The sequence below is a fragment of the Camarhynchus parvulus genome, chromosome 5 (assembly GCF_901933205.1).
Source record: "Camarhynchus parvulus chromosome 5, STF_HiC, whole genome shotgun sequence".
NCBI lineage: Eukaryota > Metazoa > Chordata > Aves > Passeriformes > Thraupidae > Camarhynchus > Camarhynchus parvulus.
This window is the reverse complement of record NC_044575.1, coordinates 33,368,266-33,390,816: the sequence shown is the minus strand read 5'-3', so window position 1 is coordinate 33,390,816 and position 22,551 is coordinate 33,368,266. Positions and strand designations below refer to the sequence as shown.

Sequence of the window (22,551 nt, the reverse complement as noted above, 5' to 3'; positions counted from 1 at the left end):
CAGCGTCAGGCGCGGCACTGGGGTGGGCAGGGGCGGAAGGGGGCTCAGAAACAGCGTGAATCATCTCCCACTCTCTCCCTCGCCCACCATTTACACCGCTCGCTCCCTCCTTCTCCCCCTCCCTTCTTCCCTCCCTCCCTTCCCACCGATTCTGTCTCACCCGTTCTCTCTCCCCTCCTCTCCCACTCACTCTCTCCCCTCCTCTCCTCTCCCACTCACTCTGTCCTCTCCTCCTCCTGTCTCACTCTTTTCATTCTTTCCTCTCCTCTCCTCTCCCCCTTTCTTTTCCCTCTCTCGCCCCCCTCGTTCCCCTGTCTCCCTTCTCCTCATCTCCTGACACTGCACTGCAGCTGCTCCTCCAGTCCAGTCCTGCCCGCTTCCCTCCCTCCTTTCCCTTCCCTCCCCCTGGGTGCCAGATAAACAAGGCGCGCAGCATCCTCGACAATCCCGATCTTAGCTCTACATTTTCGAAAAGGACAAGAGAACGGGACAAGCCCCCTCCCCTCCTCCTCCTCCTCCACCCCCTTCCTTCTCCTCCTCCTCCTCCTCCTCCTCCTCCCCCCTTCCCTCCCTGCCCCCCCACCAGAGAAGGGAAGAGACAATTCTCCTCCGAGCAGCAGCAAACATGATGGCGGCAGCTCCCATCCAGCAGAACGGGACCCACACCGGGGTTCCCATAGACCTGGACCCGCCGGACTCCCGGAAAAGACCGCTTGAAGCCCCCCCTGAAGCCGGCAGCACCAAGAGGACCAACACGGGCGGTGGGTATATCCTCTGTCACCTCCCTCCCACCCCCACCCCCCGCCCTACCCACCCACCTCTCCGCTTCCCTACCTGCCTGCCTGCCTGCCTGCCTCTTCCAATCCCCCCCCCCCCGCGCCCAAAGATTCCCATTTCTCTAATGTTATCATTCATCAAAATGGCGTCGGTTTTCAGCATCTACCAGTCTTTTTATTTAATATCCACGCTGGGGCTGCACAGCCGTGACCCTACGGAGGCGAGGAGGGAGCACAAGGGGCTCCCGCAGCCCGACTATCTCCCTCGCCCGTTTAAGGATGGGCGACAATAAATGGCAGCTGGAAGGAGACGGCAAACGCTCTTCCCTCCTTCCACATCCTCGGGGTCGCAAGTTGAATTTCAGCCTTGCCGTGCGTTTTCCTCCTCCTTGGCCTCACTTCCATTGTCAGCGCGTACACGGCGTGTGTTTGCCGTGCCGAGCCGGGGGCGAGGGCTGGCTGGTGGCGGGGGGAGTCGCCCCTCTGCTACGGGGACTCGCTAGTTAACATCCTGCTGTTCCTGGAGGAGATGAGTTATAACGGGACCAGCATCTCCTTTATCCGTTTACACTGGAGTCGTCATAACAATGCACCGAGGCAGAGGTGAATTTATTTGCCCAATGTTGAGAGCAGTGGTCTGGCTATACGTAGTGCATGGTTCCCCAGCTATGGTAAACGGGTGGGCACCACTGTCACTCACAGGCACTAATTGAGACGCTTTATAGTCTCAGGGAAGAGAAGTATTGTGAACTTAGATAATTTCTTCTGTTTAGGGGTAAAAATAACCCCAAAGAACCAACTTTATGAAACACGTTTCATGATATTTTGATATCCGTGCCAATGGGACATTGCCATAATTGCTGGGGAGAACGCAAGTCTGGGGAACCAGTGTATCCCTGTTGCCTTGCACTTCTTCAGAGACAGTTATGGAAAGGTCCTCAGACTTCAGAGTAGCTGGATTTAGCTGTGACACGAGGGTACTGAAAATTTTGTAGTTTCCAAATCAGACTGGGATCCTTTTATTTCTTTCTCCCCTCCATTCATTCTATATATTTTTCCTGTTTTGATGGTGTGCTTTAGTGCTAGTGGTGGGTAGAGGACTGGCATTGTCTATCTTGTCACCTTTAAGTGTATTTAAAATAAGTGACTTAGGCTTTTGATCAATTGGGAAAAATTCTTCTTAGTGTCCTTTAATTAATGAGCTTAAAAGAGATCATTGTCGCTTAAGAAGTGCTAAAGGAATACATGAGGATTACTTAGGCAAGTGATTCCATCCTCACCATGTTGAGTTGTTTTCTTGGCAGTGGCTGAAATGCTTGGAATAAAACCCCACATTTTGGGTGGGTTATTTGGTAGCAGAGTAGTCGTTTTGCTCACTTAAGAAGAATGCAAGCAATAGCTAATTGCTGTTCTCATGTGTTTGCTAATGACAAACAAATAGCCCATTAGAATTTACAATACGTTCTTTCCTGGTTTTGTAATTTCTTTTGCAGTATTTCCAAGCAAGGTTGTAGTTGTCACTAACCACGTTTTCATGCAGGGCTTTAGTTTTTTTAAAGGGGTCTGATCATTTCTGCATGCTGTGGTTACCATTGCAAAAAAAAAAAAAGGCAATCTACCTTTGAAATATAATTGCAATATTATTCTTTAACTAAATTAAGGAACCTCTGTGGGTTCTTTGCTTAGAATAAATGTAGATATTTTAAACTGTCACGGGCATAGCCTAAACATTTCTTGTATAATGATGCAACTGGTTAGATATAAATGCGTGAATTAGTGGAGGAGTTTAAAGATGTTACCTTTTGTTTATTTGTGGGTCAGGGAAGGAAAAATGACAATTTATAAGCCATATTAACCATGCATATCTCAATTTTTCAGAGGATGGCCAGTATTTTCTAAAGGTCCTCATACCTAGTTATGCTGCTGGATCTATAATTGGGAAGGGAGGACAGACAATTGTTCAGTTGCAGAAAGAGACTGGGGCCACCATCAAGCTGTCTAAATCCAAAGATTTTTATCCAGGTAGGTGCAAAAATTAGCCAATTCTTTTATTTTTAAGTTCTCCGGCATGTATGTACATTTCAGTGTGTTTCATATATTGATGGTCAAGTGCAGCAGGAAGCATTGTCTCAAAAAAGTATGTTTCAAAGTGCAATTGTGAATATAAATATTCTGTCTGTTTTGGCATATGGAATGGACTGAACTGGATGCTAACTGCTTGAAATAAGTTTAAAGTCATTTACAGTATTTCTGCAAAAGATTATTTTCATTAACATTGACTGCTTTATTTTTTATTTTAAAAAAATCTATCTTTTAGGAACCAATGTGACAGGTGGCGTAAAGATAATTGTTCGTTTGAAGTTTCCAGACATTATAATGACAATTAAGCTAGAATGAGTAAAAATGAGAGACTGCCTCGTAAAGAATGGGCCATTTACTTTAAATCCATTATGTACCTTCTTTCTGCTTCACTGCTTTGTTCATTGGCTCTGGAGTGAAGTAAAGAGGACAAGTGCTGCTCTTTAGATATTCTTTATATTGTGTTTATCATGATGGTCGAAGAAAACTCTATTATAAAACTGAAATACTTTGGATGAATAAAAAAATTAGCATTTTATATTAGCTGTATTAGTGCACATGAGAAGTTTTTAATATTTGAGTATAACAGTAATAAATACCTGAATTAGCATTCCTCCTTTATAAGATTTCTGAAGAGGGAGTCTTATATAATGATATACAAGATTTTAGCTTCTGCAGTTGAATAATTGGGGAATTTTTCCAAAAGATGAACAAATTAGCATTCTGTAATTGAACTTTGCTCTAGAGGGCTTTCTAAAAACTGATGCAAAATAACATAGCTGACACTTTTGTGTTTTGATTTTGTTATTTTTGAAGAGTAACTGGTGGTTTAGAATTGAGTTGACTAGCTGTTGCTGACTTTTTCTTTTGGAAAATAAGAGCTGCTTTGCATTTGCTCTATTTTAACAAGACCAAATTCTACAAAATAGCAAAGGCAGTTGGTATGGATGTAAACAGAGCGCTAACATTGGAGCATTTAGCTTTCCTGTCCTCTGACTTTACAGTCAGGCAGAAGTGGGTAACTTATTACTATATTTGATTGAGATATTTTGGTCTATTTACAAATATGATTGTTGATGTGGAAATTCTGATGCACCTGTTGTACATCTCCTTATTGAATGTAATTTATAATACTTAAAAGTCAGAGATTGAAGTGTTGAATGTAGATTTTTTTTTTTCTGTTGGAAGTTACATCTTATGAACTGGTGCTTGTTGCTTTTGAAGCTTTTTTTTACTTTTTTTAGGAAGGTAGGAAAAACATGATCCTTTTTTTAAAGGTATGTTAGGATAAAAAAAAATCAATGTAGAATTGTGAAAACTCTTGGAAGAAATAAAGCATTCTAAAGAGCCTGATTGCAGAATTAATAACATAATCTGGGTAAAGAGCTGCAATAGTAAATTAAATTCACTGTCAATAGATGAAAATGAAATAGATTTTCTGCATTATACATGAGGGGTTATCAGATATGCAAGGATGTTACAGAAAATTGGTGTTTATGAAGAATATTCCAAATACCAAATTATGAGCCTTTTCATTTTACTACAGTTTATTTACACTCACTTGGAAAGGATGCTCCAAAGATTAGATCTTTTGTTCAGTGCTCCAGTATAGTTCCTCTGTTTTTGGATTAAGTCAGAATTACTTTTTTTTGGTGTAGGAAACTGTAAAAATGCAGCAGTAGTAACAGAAGAACCTTTGAAAAATAAAAAATCGCAAGCTAGAACGACATGAGAAAAACATTTGCGACATAAACATAAAATCAGCAGCAATAATATAAATAACTAGAGCAGGGACGCTCAAACATTTTCACAGTAACAGGTGCAAACGAAGTTCCAGTTCGACTTCATACAGTCTGCCTTGAATTTGCAGCCTCGTTGTGTCGTATGCAAAGTGAGTGTTTTCAGGAAGTTGGTGACTGATACCTGCTAAAGCATGGAGCAGGGATGGGAAATGGATTCCAGCGTGGCTAGCTCTTGTTAGTATTTCTGTTTGCGTCTGACCACCAGCCCATGGAATTTTCAGAGGTCTTGTCATTCCTTGAGCTGATGGCTTTTGGGTTTCTTCCAGACTCTCTTGCTCGTATAACATTAGGGAATAAAAACCTTATGAAAGAGCTAAGATGCAGCTATGATTCATTTTTCTTATGAAGTTTTTTAAACAATTGCTGTTTTCCTAATAGATCCTTACCTCTGATGCTTGTGACTACAAATATGTTTAACGTATGTTTCGCTGTGGAATGTTCTGTTGTTGAAGCTTCTATGAAAGTTTTCTGTATTTCCAAAAAGTTTTAGAAAAGTGACTAAGTTCCTGTTTGGAAAGGAGGAAGGTGCTTGTGATACAGAAGTTACGAGTAGTTCTTATGATCTAATAGTGTTTTTTTCTTTTCCCTCTGTGATATAGGACTTCAGTATGCAGACTGATTTCTGTTGGAATTATTTTTGTGCATCAAAAGGTGACATAATTACTGAAGAATTATATGGCAGCTCTAATTACAAGAAATTGAAGGAAAAAACAGCTTTGCATTGAACATTTTAGTTTACAAGATAGGAAGCAGTATACAAATACATTACTGTCCACTACAGTTTTATTTTTGAGTACGCAATTTATTGTTCTCTTTTCAGGTTACCTGCTGACTTTTTCTTGTTGTCTGGACTCCTGCAATTTGACTTTGGATATTCTGATTCTTTTCTGTTCAGGCATGTCCCCCAAGACTAGCAGAAATAAAATTAAAATGGCAAAATATGCCCTACTTTTAAGCTAAATGGTGCTGATCCTTCTGCATAGAAAGTACAGTGTGTATTGACATACTAGATTTTGGTTCAAAAATTAAATACAAATTTAGCCAACTTGATAAAGAAAGGGGCTATTCTTTGAAGCTAGTATGATGTGTGTTTTTTTTTGAATAATAGAAGAAAGATGATTTCTGTTGTCTGAAACTGTCATTGCTTATGTGTTTCTCATTCTGCATTTTAGTGTGCACAAGACTCAAAGCCACTCAGGCCATGTATATTTCTCCCTTGTGAATGCTGCCGTGCACTCTCTCTCTTTCTCTCTCGTGCACAGACTCTCTCCCTCTCCCTCCCTTTCTGCGTTCCCGCCCTGGTCTCACAAATGCACACACATGCACAAAATTATGTTACATCACATCGTGTTGTTTATCTTGCAACAGGATCTTGCCTGATCTGAACTTGGTGCTTGAGTGAATTTGAACTTGGTCAGTGTTTTTCAGTTTATTGGAATATGATGTCATAGGTGTACTTACATTAGATCATATCAAGAGCAGAGATTAATAAAAGCATAATTAAATGGGGGATAAGATTTTACTGGTTTTAGCAACATATTAGATGTGTTGTTCTTATAGCAGATTTCTAGTCAGTAATTATATCAATGTTTGGAGAACATAAAAGGTGGGAGTTTGCTCTCCTATCTCATGCAGACAGTGTATGAAGTAATGTGTGGCTATTTTGTGCTTTTACCAAGGGACTTCTGTTTTTAGATGCTTTCTGTTTAAATATCAGATTTTTTTGAATCGTTCATGTGTTATGGGAGGTAGTCTAGCTTATCTTTGTCAGTGCCCTTCTGAAAACTCTTATTCTGACTCTTAAAGACCTTTCAAAAACATTGAATGTATAAGTAACACATTAAGTTACAGGAATTTATAATTAATAATCTTATAGCATCATTACTACTATAAACTGTGAGGAAGGAGAAAGGTGTAATATATCAAGCTTGGCTCTCCATTATTATTTCCTTTATAGAAATAGTTTATCATGTTAATTGGTAACTCTTAAAAGTAACAAAATCTGGTAAGGAAAGTAATGTTTTAAAAAAACAGCGCTTGAAATAATGTTGAAGTGAAATACTGCTTTTTCAGCTATGGAAAAGAGTAGTGGAATTAGAAGCAAGAATGGCTTTAGTTAATACCTTTCTGTTGTGCTGGTTCCTTGAAGGGCTTTGTCATACATCAATAAATGCATTTCATTTTTTTTCTTGATCCTACTTTTTTTCTTGAAATGTTGACATTAGCTAATTAGATACCACATAAGTATATGTCTAAGATTTTTAGATTCTGATGCAAACTCTTACATGAGTTAATTCAGGGATAATGGAACTGAGGAAATTACTAAATATTGAGTAGAGATTTCAGAGGTGGAATCTTGAGCTGTATAGATTTTTAAAGTAATCACTGATCTTTGTACTAGTTTAAAAAAAAAGAGACCAACCACCAAAAACTCCCAAGTGTTGATTGCCAGCTGTTCAGAGAGATAATTCTCAGTTGGACAGTTGTCTGTTGCCTGGTTACTGAAACGGAATAAAAAAAAGTTAGCTTGTTAGCCAGCAGGTCTGTAGTATTTTGCATTTAAAAGGAAGCTGAAACTGACTATGTAACTTAGTAGGATCTTGAGATTGTTACATATATCTAACTTGTCCTGTGTATTATCATTTAGCAGATGGTAATTTGGTAGGCTTAGAGAAATTTTGAGAAGTTAAAGTACAAATTTGGCACTCATTTTTTTCTACCTGTAGGGACTTATTCATGTTAATGAGTAAATCAACTTTGACATAGTAAATGGCTTTGGTTTGCAAGAAAGTGCTGTGTCTTTGTCTTGTATAGAAAGGTTTATAAAAACTTCTGACAGATTTGGAATGGTTAGTCTAACTTGAATAAATGACACAGGCTAACAACTAACTTTGTTGTCAAAATAAAGAATAGGTTGAGGACAGCTGTTTTGACACGGAAATGCTGTATTTTAACTTTTCAACATTTTCATTGTGATTGGTTTTATCTAGGTTTCAATATAATTGAAAACTGAAGTATTTTTAGTAGGTTAGAAAGGGGCTATGTAGATGAAGATGCTTCTAGTAACAGCATTGTTTTTTGATAAAATCAGGATTTCTGTAAAGCAATTACTAATTAAAAAAAAAAAACAAGACTTAAGTTTTTCCCTTTCAAGAAGTTTAAATCTTCCATACAATAATTTAATAGTTTTTTGTAGATAGATCCAAGTTTTAATGGATTTTTGATAGAGAATAGGTGTTAGAGATAATATTTAAAAATATATATATATACAGGGAATGTCTGAATCTCTTGTTTCCTCTTGTCCCTTGTGCAGTAAACAAAACACGTGCTTGCTTTTCATAATGGATGCAACCTGTACCAATCAGTGTCTTTTTCAAATACTCTTTGATCTTTGTTTGTTCTTTAGTTAATTTCATTATCTTAGATATTGTCCTCAGTAGTTGACTAGAGAATTTTTGTCGGTGATCAGTAGCTTTTTGGCTAGGGAAGAAAACCTTGGATTTAGTGAATTTGTCAGACTGGCCTCCAGAAAGAGAGCATAGAGTTTTGGGGGAGAGGGTTTGCACCTTGTTGCTATCACATTTCTGTCTTTGGATACAGCTTTCACATAAAGTTAAGGAACCTCTTTAAAGATTTGGCTGGCAAATATCATTGTTGCATCTTGCAGCAGTGCAGTCAGCTTTCCAGTCCTTCTTTGGATTTTTTTCTTAGCATTTATCAGTAGGCCAGTGGGAATTAATGACTTGGTGAGGAGTATCGTAGTTGCCAGTTGCCCAGTGCTGGAATGCTGCAGGTAATTGGGCTGGACTGGTGAGAGCTGTGGCCGTGTGCTTCTCACGTTGCACTGCAGCTGCTGTTGATCTTAATTAATCTGACCCTCAGAGGCTGCAGTGTCATGGTATAAAACGCAGTGCATATTAGAAATTGGAAGGCTGCTTTTCTGACTCTTGTTGTTGGCCATGTTTCTAGGTAGGCCTTTTGGTTTTTCTAATTGCATTTGCTTGACACTAGCATAAAATTCTTAACGTACTTCAATCTAAAACTGTAATATGTTTTTCCTGTTTATCAGATTTATCTGTTGAGTAATGAAGCTGATGCACGTGGTTTTGAAATGTCATGGTTATAATGGATTTAGTAAAAATATTTCTGCTTGTTCTGGCAACAGCTATTGTCTGTAAATGAAAAGAGTTATACTGTGTCTGGTATGAATTTCTGGTGTAGTATACGATGTTCTGTAGTGGGAATGCTTAGTGCTTGTTTTATTTAGCCCAGTCTTGTGGTTAAGGACTTCTAGTAGTATGGAAACACGGAGAGTTGGAATTTGGTGTTGGAAAACGGAATCAATTAGTGTGCTGTGCATGTGCAAGGTTTTTAGTTTACTGTTGATATACGACTGTCTTCATTCTGATTGCATGACATAGCTTTGGGAAAATAGGAGGTTCCTTGCAATTCACCCTGCTATTTAGGGTCATTTTCTTTCCCCCAGAGGAAATCTCAAATTATACTATAACCTAGAGATCTCATAAGTGTTCCAGTACAGATTTGTTTAGCTCTATTCCATCCCATTTTTGTTTTGATTTTGGGGTTTCTCCATCTCAACTTGTGATTATTCGTGGCATTATAAAGATCAACTACATTGCTTGTATTTTGATTAAAAATAGAGAAAGGATTTTCAGAATACTCTGCTTTAAATTTTCCCTGTATGTGATAAACACTTTAGATATTTTAATACATAAAAATCACAAGATCTAAATTCCTATCCACCATATGATCTTGTTTTCACTATAACATGTTGATAATTATGGTTGAATCTTACTGGAGTTTACTTAATATTAGGTGTGCTGCTCTTGATAATAGCCAAGCATTGCAATTCCTTTGCAAGAACTTATCTGATTGAAATGTCTGTTTAAGGCAATCTTTGGAGATACATCTATAGAAATCAGCTCCCAGCTGTACAATGCTAGCGTGCTTTGTAGCCTTTGAGTATGGATTTATCACTCTTTGCTTGAGCTAGTTATTGTTCTTCTTGACTCCTGAATTGCAGTAAATTTGTGTAAGGTTTAAGTGTTCTGCATAATTGATGGACAAAATAAAGTCTCCTTTGTGGAAGGTTGGAGAACCTTTCTTCTAGGTTGATGAACATGAACCTAGGTTGATGTAGGTGATGTGAGTAACTAGCTGTGTGACCAGATAGCTCTTGAAAGAGCAGTATGTTAGGGACCAGGTTTAAAGTTAAACATTGGTGATATGATTGACCTGGAGTCAGATCCCTTGTAAGTGAGAGATACTCTTGTCGACTTATGTATGTGAAAGTGTAACATTATGTAACATTAGCATTTGTTGGTTATAAAGGAGTATGAATCTTGGACAAAATTTCATATTTACCTGGTCTTATAGGTTTTGATTTTGAAAAGACTAAACATCTGTTTTTCATCGTTGATCTCTCACTGCATCCTGCAGGGCCTGTCATCTCAGCATTGACAGGATCAGATGAAAAATACAATCAATGTGTTGACATTTTTTTGAGAATCACTCAGGTAAGATTACTTGTTATACAGAACTACAGTGAAATTCATGGCTGCTGCTAATGTTTCATCAGTTGGAGCCTTTGCATTCTCAATCATTAATTAAATTAGATACTGAGGTTCTCTGCATGTTCCCTTGTTTCTATTTTAAAAGCACTTTTTGTGCCTTGCTCAGTGCCATTTAACTCTCTTGTAATTTCCCACATAAAGAGCTTCACACATTTGTACTATTTTCCCCCACTTGATAGAGTGGCACCTGTTTGCTTGAATGAAGAACTGTAGTGCACACCTCCAAAGCTCTTGGAAGATTTGTACGTATTTTTTCATTCTCAAGTAGTGACTTTAGTCCTATTTAGATTCTTCATTGGCAATATGGGGAAAAAATCGCTGTAGAGAACCAGATAAGCAGGTGCAGCAGCAATTTATAATCTTCCCAGTGTGTTCTAAATTCTGGCTTTCAAATTGCACATGAAAAATTAAAAATATTTAACTGAATATACAATGGTGGAGTTGTTATTTTGATAACACGAATTATTGGAAATATATATACTAGGTCATGCACTGGAAAAGTAGGAAATGGCATGTGTCCATTCAGTTGGCTTTGTTGAGCGCCCAGTGTACTTACAAAATTAAAGCTGTTACCAGAGTGTATTCCAAAAGAGTTGGGCTATGAAATGTCGTGGCTGTGAGAGAAGGGGGAGGAAGGACCAGTTGGGCCATATGCCAATGTTGGTGCTTGATCTAACAGCGGTTTACATTTTGTCCCCATGTGTAATCTGGTGTTAGGGAGTGCCAGAGTGCAGGTAGGGTAGTCTATAGTACAAGTAGAAGCAATAGCAGCAATTCAGGTGCTGCTATGGGTACTCTTTTGGCAGCAGTATTGAGCTGGAATTATAGAATATTTATGTTTTATTGTAATCTGGCAGTCTACCAACAATTTTCCTGAGGAACACCAAAAGAAAAAAAAAAAGGGAAATAGGTGGCTTTTTAGTGGAGTTATGACCTGGATTTGAAGAAAACTTCTGTGGAACAAGAGAGGGTCTTCCAGCATTCTGTCTGTGCTGATTTTTCAGAGATCTGCAATGAAACGCTGCTACTGGATGCCTTAAAGCTTTATAAAAATGATTTGTTGCAAGTGTTAGATGTAGAACATGTATGGGGTTTGTTTTCTGCCTTGCATGTGTGTGCACACTTCATTCTTTGTATGTCTTCTACTTAACATTATTAGGTGAACACTTGGCGACTGTCAATCTAAAGCAAAATTTGTATTTCTCAAGAATTCCTTATACATATATGATTTCCTACTTTTGATTCTTTTACTGTGCATGGCAGTACACTGAAGTCTGCCAGTTTTTTGTAGAGATTAGTCTTCATCAAATAACATATAATTTTCAGCATAGAAAAATAGTCAAAGAAAGAAAAAGCAAGTGTTAACTTTACAAAGATTCCTTTTAGGGATATATGTTTTTGTGGTTTTCTTTTTAATGTTGGTGATGCCAAGTGCTCATCTAGTATTTGCACTACTTTTAACAATAATAAAACACATACTTTATATTTTTATAAGATTTGTAAGTTCTGTATGGATACGTCTATGACTAGCTGTTCTAGTAAGTGCCAACATGATATATTATGAATGAATTATTAATGAATAATTTTTTTTATTTTTAGTTTTTTTTATTTGTTGATTCATAGCTAGAAAGACAGTTCTTTCCCTGAATAGCTAGAATTTAGAAGGAAAAAATGGTCCCTCTGATTTTAAATCAGAGTGTTAGAAATATTTGATTATATATAGAAATATGTGTAATTGCTAGTCTCAGAACTTTAGTCTTGCATGCACTTGATGGTAGAAAATCAATTAAATGGGCAGCTATATTTGTCCCATTAGGTTTTCTGTACCTTTGGAAAACAAACCCCTTCAGTTTATGCAAATGTTTTATACCCTCTAGTCTAGGAGACATAGAATGGATAGTGGTAACAAGGTCGGTGTTTGAATTAAGCAAGACATTTATAACTAGCTTATTTTTATTCCAGTTTTTTAAATGGTGCTTTGTTGATTAGTAACAACAAAATACTATTGTTCCTGTATTATCTTTTTTAACAGCTCTTTTGTCTGATAGTAATTACTAGTTGAAAGAATGTTAGTTGTGATGTTCAGAAGTAGTTCAGTTCTGTCCTTCACATTTTATTAACTTAGCACTTCCTGAAATCTTTAGTGCGGACATAAGGACACAAAATCTAGTCATTCATTATTGCAAAATAAGTACCTTGATATTTTCCTTTTCCAACACACATGAATATGCTCAGAATGAGGAAAAAGAAGCTTCTCTTTATTTATTCACTTTGTCTATTTTTCAGTTGAATCATATGGTTTATAAGGGGCTACCATGCTTTCCATGTTGACTAGTCCAGGAACATGTGAAGTTTCATCTCGTGCAAAATTCTTTGTTTTCTTTTTTAAAGAAGTCTCTACTTGTAAAATTTCACAATGTTGTATTGGCTGTCTGAAGATTTTTGTTGTTTATTGTTAAGAATTTTGCTTTTTACTAGGTTGACTAGTTCTGATTTGGGTGCCTTGTTTCTCCCAGTATAGAATTTTGGGAATGGTTGTAAAAATTTGCCAAGGGCTGTAATATTTCATCTGCAGTAAGATTTGATGAACTTTTCCTTAAAAGTATGCATATAGTTATATGGGCTCCTAAGATAACCAAGGGCTTTTTTTTCCTGTGAAGTATTGAAGCATAGGAGTTCAGAGTGGGTGGTCTTAATGCTCTTGGTACTTATAAGCATTTATCTTAGTTTGGATGGGTTTTCCCTGTTAAGGATCCTAAGAAAGCATACAGGATTCTTGGTGTAAATTAGTGTATATTTGTAGGACTGGTTTTGTGTTACAAGGTTTCCATATTTCAAGCAATGGTTACTTGGGAGTGCAGATAAGCTGATGATGGCCATCTGATATTCAAGTCAGGTGTGCTTAAAACTACAAGTATTTCAGGAGCTATATCAAATTTTGTATTTTTAGGATGACCTACTTCAGTAGGTCTAGAAAGAGGTGTGATGTTGCAATGCTGATTTAGAGGAAATAGGGCTATTAATAATTATCTGCTGAATTGTGATGCAGTTTATTGACAAACCAAGGCATACTTTGAAGAGATTGATGCCAGTTTGAAAAGAAACAAGTGTATCTGTGTAGGTATTCTGGAATTCTCATAGATAAGTCTCTATGTAGTGGGAAATAGCAGTATACCTCAGAAAATTTGAGATTTTATCACTCCGTATTGAATAATTTCTAAAGTTTCACTCTGCTTTAAGAAGATTTTCTTGTGTTAATCCCTTTAGAGTGCAGTAGTTTTCACATAGCTTTTTCACATGCTGGATTCTAAGGGGTTATAATTTTCCCCATTTCTTTCTCCTTTGCTCAAAAGCAAAAGGATTTCATATTGGATTCCTGTATAGATGTTTCTCTGAGTTAGCAATATAGAAAGTTAGAAAAGTTAGAAATTAACTTGTGTTGCCAGCTTCAAAATATGAGACATTCCCAATATTTTCCCTCTTCCACTGGGGAAATGGAGGAATCTTGCTGGCTGGGCTATGCTAGAATGCAGAAGATAGTTAAAATATGTGTTTAATCCAGAAAATATTATGTGTGTGCTGCTTATTTGGGGAAGTCAATGGTTGTCTGAATAAGTATTTAATTTCAGTTTTTAGTCTTTGAGTTATTTTTAGAGCTCCAAGTTTTTCTACTACAAATCATTTGAATTAGTAGTAGTAGTTCAGCATGTGTAAATGCTGAAAAATGAGTAGCTTATTTCATAAGCATTTTAACATGAATATTTTTTTACTGCTGCTTTTATACTTGCTCTTCAGAATAGGAATTCTGCCATTGAAACCTGAATGCCATTGAATTCAGAGAAGTAAAATTTCCAGTTTTTAGTTGGGGTGAAGATGTTTGGATGCAATCAAAACCTGATGAATTGTTTCCATTCTTTGTTTTGCTTGAGGTCAAATATTCCCCTAGAGGTGAGCATTTCTCCAGTTCTCCAGGTACAGTTCTTCCATTTTTCCACTGCTGAAGTTCTAGTACCTTAAGCAAAAAGAAATAAAAATTCTTTTTTGTCTCTTATGCATGAGGACTGAAAATTATAATTTCTTTCCTATTTGGTGCTGCCTTCCACAAGAGTAAGTGGAGACACTTGTACAAAGGCAGTAATAATACCAGCAGTTTCTGTATACAAACATTAAATTCAGGTAAGTATTGAATTTATGCAAGGTGGAATACACCTCCAGTCTATGTAGTCCTGAAGTAGTGTCTGTTTAAACACAGGGATAGGTTATTAGTAGTGAATTTAATATGTATATATATATAGTGTGATTCTACTTTAGATCTTTTAGTAAAAGGCTTCTGTCTTTCATTTTGTAGCAGAAGGAGGTTTTGTTTTGGCTTTTTTTGTGGGTTTTGGTTTTTTTTTTTTTCCCTGGTGCTCATTTATGGTAGTTAAGATTTACTGGTGCCTTTTCCCTTGAGAAGAGTTGTGTTCTCACCATTTTCTAGGCTTGCAAACAATTATAATTGAACTTTTCTCAGCTGGCTAGAGGTGTTTGAATCTGTATTGGATATGTCTTTCTTCCTACATTTAATTCTGTTACAGTCAATGGAATTATGGACAAAGGAATAATGCATGTGTTTTGGTAAGGATAATGTAGGGTGACTTTTCACTTATAAATAGATATTCAGATATTTATAAAAAATAGGTATATTATAAAGATTTCCAGTATGAACTTCCAAATATACATATTTTCCCCTTTTGGCGTAAGAGTTTCACAGTATTTTCTTTTAGTTCATGGTCCCTTTGCAAGGAAAGCTACACTGTTTTAAAACTTCCTTTTAAATTTTAGTGCAGATATGTAATCCTTTACTAATGCCAAAAGCAGAGCAAGTGATAAAAAATTTAGTGTATATAATCAACAATTTTTTGGAATCTTTTTATTCTTTGCTTAAAAATGGCCTGGTTTTCTGGTCTTTATGTATAGATTGGCTCTTTAATCTATTTGTAAGTCTTATCAGTAATTCTGTATAGGAAAACAGTGTCTTTATGTTAGTGTATGCCAGTCTTGCTAAAAGATCCATTTTAAAAGAAGTGCTAGATCTAATCCAGATTCAGTTACAAATCCTTTTCAAAGTAAATGTTTTCTAAAGTCTCCTTCCAGTTGTAAATAATTGCTCTTGCTACAACTACTAATTTTTGTCTTTTATTTTGATGTACTTGATTGATTTTAGCTTTGAAAGGTATAAATCAAAATTTATGAAGTGTGGAACTGACTGAATTATCAAAAATTATCTAAACAATTAGTGGGAAGGGTTCTGTAAAGTTTTAATATGAAATACTAAAAGGCACAGGAAAGCTTTCTAAAAATAAACTCTAAGGATATATTTGCATTTTGGCTTAAAATAGTAATCATGAAGTCAAATTACCCTATTTTTGGTTATTATTACATAAAGTGTTTTGACTCATCTTTTAGATTATTTGGACTTTTTATTGGGGAAGATTTGAATTATATATGGAAGAAATCAAGTCTATTCACCTTCCAGCTTGTCATTAAGAAAATTTAAATAGTTAAGGTTTTCCCATATTCTGGGTAGTACAGTTGTTTACACAAGTCTTTATACTTTTAATAATATTGTCCTTATTTGTTTGTTGAAAATAGAAACCTAAAATATGTTGTGGTGTTCAGATTCTAATGCCTTTCAAATTATTTCAGAAAAAAATTAAAAATTATTTTTGCATATGTTAAAATTTGAGCTTAATAGCAACCTTTTGTAAAGGTAATTGCAGGTTCAAGGACTTTATGCTCATTTCAAACTGGAAAAAATTGGGGAGGCACATTTAATTAAATTTCTGTATGTATAATTACTCTCGTGTTTGTGATGTAATTGCTGTTTTTTAGAGCAAGACAGTATGTTCAAAGGTATCCTGATATTATCTGCTTTCTTTTGAAATTATCAAATACACCACCTGCAGTTGGTGAGAACTAAGGGAGACAGTGGAAAAGGCAATTGATGACTGAGTGGCATAACTTTATTTTTACTCTTGGACAAGAAACAAAAGTATTTGGGATGGCTGCTACACAGTTATTTGTCTATTAAGGTGCTAGCTGTTAGCACATTTTGATTTTTATTGTCTAAAAATACATGGTCCTGTTTGAGTTGGAAAAGGAGAGATTAAGATTATATAATGTTTCATGGTAATTATGTGTGAGCTCTTTGCTTATTTGCACAAAGAAACATTAAAAACCAAAATCCCTCTGAACAGCTGAAGTGACATGAAGCACCAGCTGGGGAATCTGAAATCAAATATTTTAGGGCATGATTTGTACTAAACTGCAATTAGAATGTATGATTCTGTACTAGCAATTGTTCTGAGAGAGGTCAAATTGCACATGGAGGAACACAAGTGATGTCTGTCTTGACTGCAACTGATGTCTGTACATGTGCTATTTCAGAGTATTTTTTATTCACATGCAAAACTGGGAGAATGACTAACTTGATTGTTTTGTTTGTTAATTGTCAGTTAAGACTTAGTGTGTAAATCGATGAATTAAAAACTTGAAAGGAAGAAAATAATTGAAAATACTCTTTTAGATAAACATGTTCTTAAAAATTTAAAATTATTTTTTCACCAATTTTTCAATAATAGGAAAGTTAAGAGCAATTCTGAAACATCAGAGACTTGTTCCAATGTATTTTTTTCTCTTATTTTTTTTTAACTTGTGCATGTTAAAATTGCAATATTGACCTACTGGTATTATAAAAAGATAGCATTTTCTGTTTTCAGAAAAAACTGCATTTTGACACATTGTTTAAAAACTAGAACAGCTCTGCATATGAAAACACAAACTGTGATAATTAGATAGTACGCCATATGTGGTAGTTTAAGTTGGCATATATCTCAAATGGCATGTTTAATGTACTGTATTACTGGAATTAGTAATTTTACAGCTGAGAGCTGTTAATTCTGTTATGCTCATTCCCTCTGATGAACCTGTAGGTAATGACAGCAGACATTTTTCCTTGAAAAAGCCTGTTTCTGGTAAATTAAAAGTTATAGGCTGCTGTATTTTTAATGGAATCTTTGACTAGTGTATGTTTCTCATAATATTTTAGGTGTTTCTAACTACTTCAGAATTCTAAGTTTTTCTTAAAATAAAGATACGGTTGGTACGGACGGATGGTCACATTTTTTGCTTATGAAGTATATGGAGTCAGGAAAGAAGGAAGGTCTGCTTTTTCCATATAGCTTTTTTTTTCATCCATGTAGAACTTACCCCACTTTTTGTTAGGGTTAACAATATTTTTTACCCTAAGTGCTTGAGAATTGTTAACGGTGGTTAAAATCCACATACCTGTGGATTCCGCGGTGCAGCTGAATAGAACTCACTGGTCATGAAAAGTCAAGGGAGGAAAGCAAGACTCTTGAGTACAACTGGGTATGCCTGAGATGGAGTTAAATTTTTTTTCACAGCAGCTTGGATGGTACCAGGTTTTAGAGTTGTAACCGAAAAGTGTTGACAATACGCTCATGTTTTAGCTGTTGCTGAACAGTGTTTGCACTGTGACAGGGCCCGCTGTTTGTGACTCTGCCCACCTCCCCAGTGGCAAGACTGGGTGTGCAAAAAGAAGTTACCAGGTGGAAAACCTGAGCTGTCTCAAGCTACTCCATGCCATATAAGGTCCTTGGAAAAGAAGAGAAAATGAACTGGAGTGGAGTGTTCAGCTAGCGTTTTGCTCAGAGAGAGGCTGGGACGTGGTCTGCCTGGGGACACTGGGGATTGCCTTTGCATCACCTGTTTGAGTCACAGAATCATAAGGGTTGGAAAACACTTAAATCCAACTGTCGTCCCACTAGCAGCACCACCAAGTTCACCATCAAGCTATGTCCTAAAGTGCCATTCCCATGTTTTTCAAACGCTTGGAGGGAGGGTGACTCCACCACTCCTCTGGGCAGTCCATTCCAGTGCTTTACACCCTTTCTGTGAAGAATTTTTTCCTGATATCTAATCTAAACCTCCCTGGGTGCAGCTTGAGGCCATTTCCTTTTATCCTGTCACTATAGATGCCTGGGAGAAGAGGCCAATTCCCACCTGGCTGCAACCTGCTTTCAGGCGGTTGTAGAGAGTGGTAAGATCTCCCCTGAGCTGCTTCTTCTCCAGGCTAAACAGCCACATCTCCCTCAGCTGTTCTTCATTAGACTTTGTTCCAGACCCTTCACCAGTTCTGTTGCCCTTCTCTGGACACACTCCAGCCACTCAGTACCTTTCATGTAGTGAGGGGCCCAAAACTGAGCACAAGATTTGAGGTGCAGCCTCACCAAGTGCTGAGTACAGGGAAGTGATCCCTTCCCTTCTCTGGCTGTTGCAAGCCAGGATGTCATTGATCTTCTTGGTCACCTGGGCACACACAGGCTTATGTTCAGCTGACCAGCAGCCCCAAGTCCTTTTCTGCCTTTTTTGTGGGCTTTTTATTTTCTTCCTATTTTCATTTACTTTCTATAATATTTTTATCTTGACCCATGATTTTTCTTGGTTTGCTCTTAGTATTTTCTTTCCCCATTCTGCTGGGGGAGTGGATGAGCAGCATTGTGGTGGGCTTTATCTGCGAGAAGGATAAAGCCCACCACAAGGGTTATTAATCTTTTTGTGTAGTGCAAATTTTTTGACTTTCTAAAAAGGTACAAGATGGTTGAGAGACGCACCCACAACTTCACTCAATTTTGTCTTTCCATACTGGCAGTTAGTAAGGGTTGCAAAAATTAATTCAATTTACTGCTTTTGGGGCTGATTAGGTCCTCATCTGTTTTCCTCTACAGACACGTTTGTGTGGTTCTACGCTGGGTATGCAAAAGAAGCATAGTTTAGAAAGCAACAGTGAGAGATCTTTTGGGCAGGAAATTCAGGTGAAACATTAGAAAATAGGTGTGGAATGGACTTGGTAGTTTAGGGACTCTGTTGTCCTTCCAGGCAAATCCATAAAATCTCATAATCGTTACCCTTTTAATGCCTTCCACCGTCCCCAAAACTGAGGTGATGCTGCCAGTTCCAAGCTCCTCCACAAGAGAAACACAGTGGAAAAGGTCTGAAACCTCTTTACTCACTGAAGAGATGTCCTAAATAAAAAAGGATAAGGGTGGCAAAGGAAAATGTGCCCTATAAGCTTAGTGCCTATAAGAGACTATTCAAACCTAATATGAGACTATTCAAACAAGCTAGTGGGAAGGTGAGACTTTGATAGCAAAGCAAAGGGCAATTTTTTTTCTTTCATAAGAAAATGAAGTTTAATGATAAGAATTGCTGTCCTTTTTGACAGAACTATTAACAGAACATGATACTCTGCAGTCATACTTTTGGGTCATTAAGTCCAATTCCAGCTTATTGCAGGTAGCTATCATTCATAACCTCACTTTATGAAAGACCTTTTAAAGACAGGTAGGAACTTCAAAAATTGCAGAGCTTCATTAGCACTGGGATTTGCTCTCAGCCTTTTTTCATGAAATGCCTGGTTCCTTTCACAAAAAGAAACAGTGTTAAGGCAGCTTTTTAGCTTTGAGAAGTTCTGATTTAAAAGTCAAGTGACTCTGAGTAGGGTGTCACATGAATATCTGATCAAGTTCATAAATTAATAATGTGTGAGTTGAACATCGGTTTGATTGGTAATGAAAACTGTGTTGAAATTAAGCATGGCATTCTAGACTGTTCGCCATTACTTTTAAGTCAACCATACTTTCCTCTATTTTACGTGATATTGTGGTTATATTTTTACTCATGTTCTGTATGCTCCTCAGCCATTTTAATGCTGATTTTCCTTTTGTGTTTCAATTTGTGGTTTTCTAATTGTAATAAATATTTGTCTAAGGAAAAGGTGATCAGTTGTCTCCACCACCCTCCACCCCCCCCCCCACCCCCAGCCTAAACTGGAACAGTGAAACTTAGACTCAAGTAGTTGAAGGGCTTCAGATGTTCAATTTCCTGTTTACCTCTGTTGTAGGTGAAAAAGCTGTGGAAATGGGGTTTTAATCTTGTAATTAAATGCTTCCAGAGTTGTGTATGAGCAGGTTGCTGAGGAGAGGAGTGCTTACTAGACCACATGTTTAAGAGTTTTGCCTCCTTCAGGTCTTTTCCTGTCATTGACTGTAGCTAATCTATGGGCTCTGGGTGATTCTGCTGTGGTACTACTGTTGCCACTGCCTTGGCAACATAGAGTGTGAGGGGAGATGGGTTTCGATTTGTTGCACTGCCTTTGCAAAGGCAGACAAGAAATCAAAGGGGTGGCTTTTTAACTCTAAAAATTGGTGCCATTTAATAATACTTTCATGGGATGAAATAGCTCTTTCTCTAGCTCACTCCCAGCAAGTTTCAAAATAAAGCTTTGAGCAGTATCCATAGTAATCGTTATAAAAAAGGGACAGAACTTTTTATTTTGTATGGGCATTGCATGGCTCTGCAAATGTTAATATTAGGTCATTTGAGAGATTCATGTGCCCACGTATATGCAGAGTGGTGTTAGGTTAGATGCAGCTTGCCTTTTTATTCTTGAGTTCTGGTATGACTTATTTGTCATTTCCATATCTTTGCTTTTTTGTGTTGTCCACAATGGCTGTAATTTTGGTGTGGTTCACCCTGAAATGCACAGAGTTTGCCTGAATGATTATGGTTTCTAGAAAAGGGACAAGAAAATGGAACTGCAAAGAGAAAGCAGTTCAAATAGTTCAGTCAAGCAATGCTCAGCTGTTTGAACTCTAAACTCCTTGGCTTAAGATTCATGAAAAGTTACCAACTTCTAAATTGGAATCTCAGGAAATCAACATCAGGATATTTTGTGAAAGGACAAATGGAGTATAGGGAGGTTCATTAAAGCTGAGGATCAGGGGAAGGTTCAGCTTTTTGACTGGCTTAGTATTTTAGATATAAGAATTATTTAAATTTTCTAAATAAAAGACATTTTTGTTCCAAAGTAACTTTTGTTAACAGTACTTTTTTTGTCAGTACTTTTTGTCAGAGGTCAGTAATTTTTTTTCTTTAAGTTTTATTTGATCAACTTAAACTGAGTGACTATAGCTGTACTTTATAGTAATTTAAATTTCTGTGCTTAGCTGAATAAGAGAAACAAAGGTCATATTGAAATAGAAACAACAACCACTGATTTTGTAGTACAGGAATTTGGTAATAAAATTTATATTTAAATTTTTTCAATTATGTTGCATACACAGTTCTACTTAATTTGTAACTGAAGGGTTATTAAATATAGATACTTCTGTGTAAAACAGAACATTTGGCTGTTCTAAGTTTTTACAGATTTTTGTTTTAAGTGATGCTAATACCATTTTTACAGCTGAAACTATTTTGCAGTCTAAGGTTCCCTTACAATATGTACAGTGGGAGATTGAGTATATTTTAGATTTTGTGATGACAACCTGATCTCTGCCTGCTTCCTGAAGACGATTATTGTCTCTTGACTGATTGCGTAGGAACCCATAAGATTCCCATATTCTGTCCCAGATAGAAATGCAGAACAAAAATCTGTTTATGCACAGTCTGTTTACCCCAGTCATTGCTTACATGACAAATACAGTTTTGGAATTAACTTCATGTAGGAATGTGATATGTTTTATGTACATACCAGTCTGTGTTCTTATATGACATTGCATGAAAATGAATAAATGAATAAAAGCATCATTATGGTGCATTTTTCTAAATTAAAGTTTACAGAATGAGTTTGATAAGTTTCGTCATGAAAACTTATGTCTGAGATGGAATCAGAAGTTAGGGGAGTGGTTTTGTGTTTTTTTGAACAACCTAGAAAATTAATAAAACCTTTCCAGTTACTCTCTATATATGTGTAACACGTTTTTAACAGTCATGTTAATTTTTAGTTTTTAATTAGCAATCAGGATAAGTACATATGAAAAGGGTGAAGTTGCTTTGTGACTGTCATTTAATCTTGCCTGAATTTAAAAACTATTTTTATGATAGATGGTAGTTTAAAATATGGAAAACTAAAGCTCTCTACTCCATTTAAAAGAAACTGTTTTTTTCATTGATGATTGATGTGGAGGAGAACTACCTTTGAATATTGTAACTGTATTGTTTTTCTAGAAATCTTATCAATTTAACACACTCTATTTATCCTTTGTTTTGCTTGTTTTTCTTCATCATTCAAACACCAGCATTTTACTTCATAGAATAAAGCTGCTTAGTCAAAGTGGAGAGCTTCACCTCACTTGGTGGGTGTCTTGTACTCTAGTTTTTTTTCTTCTGCTTTTGTGTACTTGTTCAGTGGTCTGTGAACTTTATTTTTCATGCAAGTGCTATACTGGATTG

The 22,551-nt window shown here is 36.7% G+C and overlaps 1 protein-coding gene across 3 annotated transcripts in view; it reads left to right on the top strand.

Moving 5' to 3' along the window:
- The first annotated feature begins 288 nt into the window (after positions 1–288).
- The window catches only part of NOVA1 (NOVA alternative splicing regulator 1), a 138,664-nt gene continuing 116,401 nt past the window's right edge, over positions 289–22,551 (top strand). For 2 of the 3 annotated variants that reach the window (XM_030948565.1, XM_030948564.1), the window contains exons 1-2: positions 289–761; positions 2,655–2,798. In XM_030948565.1, the coding sequence (XP_030804425.1) occupies positions 626–761; positions 2,655–2,798 (280 nt within the window). In that variant the 5' untranslated portion in view covers positions 289–625. Of the gene's footprint in view, positions 762–2,654; positions 2,799–22,551 lie in introns of those variants that run through there. The other variant, XM_030948568.1, reaches the window with a different exon arrangement.